Raw genomic sequence first — 7,500 nt, 5'->3', positions numbered from 1 at the left:
ATGCCGTTAATCGCTTACGGGCTCATTGGTTCGGATCGTATCAAACCAGGCCGTTTTAGGATTATTCTTAGTTCAGATTAGCATTGAAGGTTTTATCCAAATCATGGAAAATATATAGTTTATTTTTTTGTAGAATTTACCTCTCTGGCACTATGAACATGGGATTACATTTTTCCAACAAATGCGTTTAAGATCTATTGAATTTTGAACAACCACTGGGGAAGGGATTAGTGTGAGTGTGTGAATGCGTGTGAGTGTGTGTGTGTGTGTGTGTGTGTGTGTGTGTGTGTGTGTGTGTGAATGCGTGTGTGTGTGTGTGTGAATGTAATATTAACTACTGTTAATGAAAAATAAATAAAAAGAGTGAGGAAGAGATGGTACAACTGAAGAATGTCGTAGTCAAAACACTGTACTACAAGGGAGAGAGAGAGAGAGAGAGAGAGAGAGAGAGAGAGAGAGAGAGAGAGAGAGAGAGAGAGAGAGAGAGAGAGAGAGAGAGAGAGAGAGAGAGAGAGAGAGAGAGAGAGAGAGAGAGAGAAAGAGAGAGAGAGAGAGAGAGAGAGAGAGAGAGAGAGAGAGAGAGAGAGAGAGAGAGAGAGAGAGAGAGAGAGAGAGAGAGAGAGAGAGAGAGAGAGAAAACAAACAAACACGAAGCATATATATATATATATATATATATATATATATATATATATACATATATATACATATATATATATATATATATATATATATATATATATATATACATATACACACATAATATATATACATATATATACATATACATACATATATATGTATATATTATACACATATATATGCATATATATATATGTGTACATATATATATATATATATATATATACATATATACACATTATATATATATATATATATATATATATATATATATATATATATATACATATACACACATACATACATACACACACACACACACACACACACACACACACACACACACACACACACACACACACACACACACACACACACACACACATACACACACATACACACACACACACACACACACACACACACACAAGATTAGAAAATGGCATCTGACGCTTAAAATAAAATCAAGGAACGTAGATAAAATAAAAGAGTGAGAGGTCAAGAAAAAAACAAGGAACATTCATTACGAAGCTGGAGGAGTATGTTGTGACGCGAAATTGATTCCATGAGCGAACGGACTGTGGACAAATCTGAAATTGACGAGGATTTACATTTTGAACTTCGGATGACCGTGTTAATGTTGGACGGAGGGTGAAGGAAGCAGTGTTTGTGTATTAAGAATGAGAATTGAAAATTGCAATAGGGATATATAGAGATTTGTATTTAAAAAGGGGCCTATGGGTGGCTGTGACAGAATGGCAAGAAGAGATGGTACGAATATAGCACTTTCTGGAGGTTCAATATGCGTGGAAGAATAAAGCGTTGTTGAGGATATAACAAACATATACAGACAACATGTAGAATGGGAGTGTATATAAAACCGACGATATGGGTACAGAGCAAGGGAGTCGCCAGATTTCAGAAAGGAGCAGGGGGACCAGTGGGTGGGGGGTGGGGGAGGGGCCAGGCTTTCGGAATTTTCAAAGAGAAATGATCTTTACGGCTTCTGTGTTGGGCCTAAAATGACTAAACGGCTCGGATTTGTGTTGCCAGGGGCTTAAATATGGCGAACTGTTCACTCTCAAAGATCAAATAAACAATGCTCAAATCTTAAGGGAAGACGTAGTATTTCTTGGGCTTCTCCCCCTCCCCCTCCCAGCTACCCAACTGTTGTAGAGTGTCAAGTGTCAGTGTCAAATGATGCCGTCTGGCACAGTTGCGAACTTAAATAAGAATAAAATGATAAAGCAAGTGAGAGACAGAGAACATAAGAGCTTCGGGAAACACACATCGCACGATAACATGGACGAGGAGGACGTGGAAGGAGAACAAGGAATCCTTTAAATCATGTCAGTGTGTATGGACCTTTCTGCAGTGAGCGCCCCGCAGGACTTGAGCAGCACTAGTGTGGGTTGGCAGAAGGCTTTCCAATGTACACTACAGCAATTCCAGTCATTACCAGTCTCCTGAAAAGCTTTGATCTGGTACAGAGATGAACATGTGTATTCAAGGTTGTCTACAAAACAAACGTCCTGCTAATGTTATGGCCAGGAGGAAGAGGATTACGAAGCTACAATATTTTGGGGATGTTTTCTGGAGGGAAAAATCTAATCAAAATTACATTGCTTGTTAAAAGCTCTTCTCCTAACGAGTCAGCTACAGTTTTATCTGTTAGGGAAGCTAACGGGCTCGGGACTGTACGGATAAGGATTTCTTCCATACCGTTGCGTCGCAGCTTGAGCAGGACACACCTTCGGCCTACAAGTGAAAAGTACCAATTGTAGTTTATTGGACGCTAAAAAGTCTTCCATTTAAGACACCCGCGAAGATCGGTAGGTTTCAGTACTCAAAACAGTGAGGCAGATCCCTAAAGTGCTTTTTTTTTTTTTTTTGCCTGGGACAAAATTAGCTCCCCAACAGAAGCAGATCAAGGTAATAATGTTTTAGATGCAACAGATGAGAATGGATTTTAAAGGGTAAAAAATCAGTTTAATGCGACAAAACGGATTTTAAACATTTTCTACAAAGAGGTGGCTTTAAGTATCAAGAAGAGATTCCCCCTAAAAAATGGCTGTCCCATTTTCCCCCCTGAAGGAGTGGACGCCAGGGGGCGCAGATTACCTGATCTCGGCTTGGGTCGCTCCTCGCACTCGCTCAGCTTCATGCCCTTCTCCGGGTCCTTGGTGGCAGGGTCCTCCGCCTCCGCTCTGCCCTCCTGACTGCTGCTACTGCTTGCACCTGTTCCCACAACAAAGGCACTATTCTCTTCTTTGGTGATGCTCATGTAGAAGCAAATGTCTGTTTTCTTCATGATGTGTCGAGGACCAGGGTTCAGCAAGATCGTGTCCTCGTAGAACTCGGGTAACTCGGCAGGCCGGACCCCGACCAAGGCAACGCCATATCTGGTGGGGAGTCAGTGATGATCTTACGGGTTCTAAGGCTAATGAGGAAAAGAGCTTTCGGTAATGCTCAGATTGAATCAAACAGGTCTACTTATTCTTAGAATTTCGGAAAGGATGAGCTACGAAATAAATTAATTATCGGATTTTATTACCAGATCTTAAAAAGGGGATGAAAGATTATGTCATATAGCTGAAGAACAGGAGGCCTAGATTATACCACTATAATAGCCGTAATTAACAACGAAAAGAACATGAAAACTTTGTTCGTGTATCAAGGGATGTCAGATTTAAATAGTCAAGAACGTACTTTAGGGGGGATTTTGATTACTACTATAAATTTCTTGTGTCAGCTGAAGTTTGTTATATGCCTTTCATGTAAATTACAAAGTATTATAGGGTAAAGCAATTGCCAAATCTATCTATCTACTTATCTATCTATATATTTAAAAGAAGGAAAAAAAACATAAAAAACTACAATCTGGAAACCAACATAGCAACCCACTTCAAAAAGAGAAAGAAAGAAAAAATCAAGAAGAGAAAGGCAGAAAAAATCAGAAAAGAGAAAGAAAAAAATGAAAAAGAAAGAAAAAATCAAGAAGAGAAAGAAATAGATATTCAGAAAGAGATAGAAAGAAAAATCTGAAAGAGAGAGAGAGAGAGGAAAAGCGAAAGAACGAAAAACTAAGCTAAAAACACCAACTTAGAAACCACTCACTTTCTATGCGAATGAAAGCTCGCATAAGTGAAGCTCTTCCCCTCGTACTCTCCGAAGAAGCGCGAATCCCCTAACTTAATGTGATAGATTTCATTGCCCGAGCACTTCCCGTAGAGGCGGTGCCAGTCCTCCTGCGACGCCTGGCCCTCCCTGGGGCGAGGGGAAGGGAGGCTCGATTAAGCTCTTTCTTAGGCCGAGTGGAAGATGGGCCCGTGGTTAAGCCTTTGATATATATATACATATATATATATATATATATATATATATATATATATATATATATGTATATATGTGAGTGTGTGTGTGTGAGTGTGTGTGTGTGTGTGTGTGTGTGTGTGTGTGTGTGTGTGTGTGTGTGTGTGTGTGTGTGTGTGTGTGTGTGTGTGTGTGTGTGTGTGTGTGTGTGTGTGTGTGTGTGTGTGTGTGTGTGTGTGTGTGTGTGTGTGTGTGTGTGTGTGTGTGTGTGTGTGTGTGTGTGTGTGTGTGTGTGTGTGTGTGTGTGTGTGTGTGTGTGTGTGTGTGTGTGTGTGTGTGTGTGTGTGTGTGAGTGTGTGTGAGTGTGTGTGTGTGTGTGTGTGTGTGTGTGTGTGTGTGTGTGTGTGTGTGTGTGTGTGTGTGTGTGTGTGTGTGTGTGTGTGTGTGTGTGTGTGTGTGTGTGTGTGTGTGTGTGTGTGTATGTGTGTGTATGTGTGTGTGTGTGTGTGTGTGTGTGTGTGTGTGTGTGTGTGTGTGTGTGTGTGTGTGTGTGTGTGTGTGTGTGTGTGTGTGTGTGTGTGTGTGTGTGTGTGTGTGTGTGTGTGTGTGTGTGTGTGTGTGTGTGTGTGTGTGTGTGTGTGTGTGTGTGTGTGTGATAGCACTACTGGATTTCTTCTTTCAAATAAATAATAATAAAATATGGACACCGATAATCAGCCGAAATGATAAATATTAGACTCAATTCGTTCATTTCTATATAGAATTATTGGGGTAATACAATTATAATATAATTAATCTGACAATGTCAAAAAAATTATCTAATCATAGCTTATATGATCCTAGATCATCTACCCTTACAAATAAACAAACAAACCAAATTACGAAAAGTCGAATTTTATTTCTTTCTTTTTTAAAATTAGAAAAGGCGTTAGATCTCACTAAAAAAAGACACAACCGAATCCCAGCACACGAACTGACCTTAACAACAAAAGGTCGTGACCATACTCACTGTCCTCTGGAGGTGTGTAGCAGTAACGTCACTAAGGTGGAGATGCCCGGGCTCATGCAGTTGTTCGCGAGGAGGGCGTATTTGAACTCGTCCTCGCAAACCACGTGCTCTGCAAATTTCACGTGCAGTTTGTTCTCCGGCCGGAAGATCTGCACGTACTGAGGGACGTTGGGAGCGAAGTCCTTTACCGCCCACGACCGCAGGATGGTGTGCTCGTCCTGCGGGTTGGTTGAAGGGCGGGCGGCGAGGGGAGAAGGGGGGGGGGGGGGGTAGAGAGCGATGTGAAAGAGTTTTTTTTTTCTTTTTTTTACAAAGGTGTTCGATTTAAATTCTGATTTGTTTGTATGTTATCGTTTTGCGTTGAGCTGAATCGAAGGCATGGTGCAGTCTAAGACACATCTATCGTTCTTATTTTGTCATTAGTTAAACCTGTCGAAATATTAAGGTACTGATATTCATGCACATGTGGTTCAAGCTCTTCATTGTTTTCATCCGATTTTAAGCTGTATGTAAAATAACCAACACATGACATTCACAGATATCAACAAGGAATGTCTCAGTCCTCCTCAATTCTACAAGTTACAAAGCTACGCCTCTCCTCCTTCTCCTCCTTCCCTTATTTCCCCTTATCTATCCCCTCCTTTCTTCTCTCTCTTTCCTTCTCACCTCCATCCCCATCTCCCCTCAATCCTCTCCTTACTTCCCTCTTCTCCTCCAATCCTCCCTTTCCTTTCGCTCCTTCCTCCTCCCCCTCCTTCCCCCCTTCCCCCCTTCCCTCTTCCCCCTCCTCCCCTCCCGCTCCCCCTCCCCCATCTCCCCACAAGCCCCCGATCCTCACCGCCGCCGTCTTGTCCGCGTAGTGTCTCGCCGCCAGGATGAAACACGCCTCCGCCTCGCTCATCCTCGCCCGCGTCAGGTCCCCGTCCTTCAGGCACGACCCCTGGATGTAGATGACGCGCTGCGCCCACATCGGCACCTGCAGGATCATCTTCATAGTCGGGTCCAACTCCATGGGAGAGAGTAGCACCACGAAGTAATCCTGGAGGACGAGAGGGATCTTGGCGTCAAGGCAGCGCGGTTTCAGGAGGACAAGAAGACACTTTATTAAACCAAAGGCGGTTGAGGTTGAGTCTGGGTTGGGTTGAGGTTAAGGTGGTTGGGTTGAGGGGTTGAGGTTGAGGTTAGCTTGGCTTTGATTATGTTGGCTTGGGTTGTGTTGTGTTGGGCAGGACTGGATGGGGCTGGTTTGGTTTAGGTTGGACTCTGAGAGTTGGTTGGGTTGTCTCTTCACGTTATGTAAGTTTAAATGAGTTCGTTTGGTTGGGACTTGGTATCATTGCGTCGTTTGGGTTAGTTCAAGTTGGCTGTGCCTGGTTTAAGCTAGTTGTGGCTGGTTCAAGTAAGTGGGATTAGGTTGGGTTGAGTTGGGTTGAGAAGGCTTAGAGTGATCTGATTTGACTTGGCTTCATCGGTTTGAGTTTCTTTTGGGTTGACGAGGGGGGGTTTGGAGGGGCGGAGAGGGTGATGGAGCAGGAGATGGAGGAGAAGAGGAGGAGTGAGAAGAGGGGAACTGGAGGAGAGGAGGAGGGGAAGAGGAGGAAGGGAAGAGGATGAGGGGAAGGATAGAGTGAAGAAGGAAGGAGGGAAGGAAGAGGGGAATTGGAGGAGAGGAGGGAGAGAAGAGGAGAAGGAGAGGAAAAGGAAAAGAAGGGGAGGAGAGGAGGGGAAGAGAAAGGGAAGGAGGGGATGAAGGGTAATTGGAGGAGGGGAAGAGGAGGAAAGAAGGAGGGGTGATGGGTAGGAGGAGGAGGAGGAGGAGGAGGAGGAGGAGGAGGGGAATAGGGTAGAAGGGGAGGAGGAGAGGAGGGGAGGAGGGAAGGGAAGGAAAATAAGAGAAGAAAAGAACAATAACGGGAAGAGGAGAGAATGGAGGAGGGGAGGGAGAAAGAGGGGGAGGAGAGAGGAGAGGGCGCAGCAAAAAGGGTGGATTGGATTAGTATAGATCAGTAATGGCTTATCCATAACCTAATTGGTGAAGATCAGGTGCATGTGATTGTATAAAAGGGTTTGTTGAAGATGATAATAACATCGAGGCTGCTGCTGATGTTGAAGGGAGCGGTGATGGTGATGATGGTGGCGCTTGTGATGATGATGGTGGCGGCGACGCTAATGTTATTGAGCATAAGAATAGTGCCTTAAAAGCAGAATTACCAACGGAACCCCATGACACTCCATAAAAACTCCATCGGCGCCAACCACCGCAGCATCACCGGTGTCATCCTCTCCACCCCCACTTTCTCCACTCCCCGCCACCTGCTCCACCTTCCTCCATCACCTCCTCCTCCACCATCTTCCACCACCTCCTACACCCCCTTCCACCACCCTTGATCCACCTTCCTCCACCATCCTCCACCACCTCCATCACTTCCAGCACCCGCTTCCTCCCCCTCCTCCACCTTCCGCCACCACCTCCACCCCCAACCGACCTGCAGATGTGGATGGGCGTAGAACTCATTGAGGAAGTCCATGATGGTATC

The 7,500-nt window shown here is 44.2% G+C and overlaps 1 protein-coding gene across 1 annotated transcript in view; it reads right to left on the bottom strand.

Annotated features, from left to right (window-relative positions):
• The window catches only part of LOC125042156 (potassium channel subfamily T member 2-like), a 443,899-nt gene that overhangs the window by 78,247 nt on the left and 358,152 nt on the right, over positions 1 to 7,500 (bottom strand). The window contains exons 10-15 of the mRNA XM_047637623.1: positions 7,450 to 7,500; positions 5,802 to 6,002; positions 4,964 to 5,181; positions 3,760 to 3,909; positions 2,764 to 3,044; positions 2,365 to 2,400 (exon numbers count right to left, since the gene is read on the bottom strand). The exon at positions 7,450 to 7,500 is cut by the window's right edge and continues 114 nt beyond it. Of these exons, the coding sequence (XP_047493579.1) occupies positions 2,365 to 2,400; positions 2,764 to 3,044; positions 3,760 to 3,909; positions 4,964 to 5,181; positions 5,802 to 6,002; positions 7,450 to 7,500 (937 nt within the window). The remainder of the gene's footprint in view (positions 1 to 2,364; positions 2,401 to 2,763; positions 3,045 to 3,759; positions 3,910 to 4,963; positions 5,182 to 5,801; positions 6,003 to 7,449) is intronic.

Source organism: Penaeus chinensis, chromosome 31 (assembly GCF_019202785.1).
Source record: "Penaeus chinensis breed Huanghai No. 1 chromosome 31, ASM1920278v2, whole genome shotgun sequence".
In the NCBI taxonomy this organism is placed as follows: domain Eukaryota; kingdom Metazoa; phylum Arthropoda; class Malacostraca; order Decapoda; family Penaeidae; genus Penaeus; species Penaeus chinensis.
This window is presented reverse-complemented; position numbering and strand designations above follow the sequence as displayed.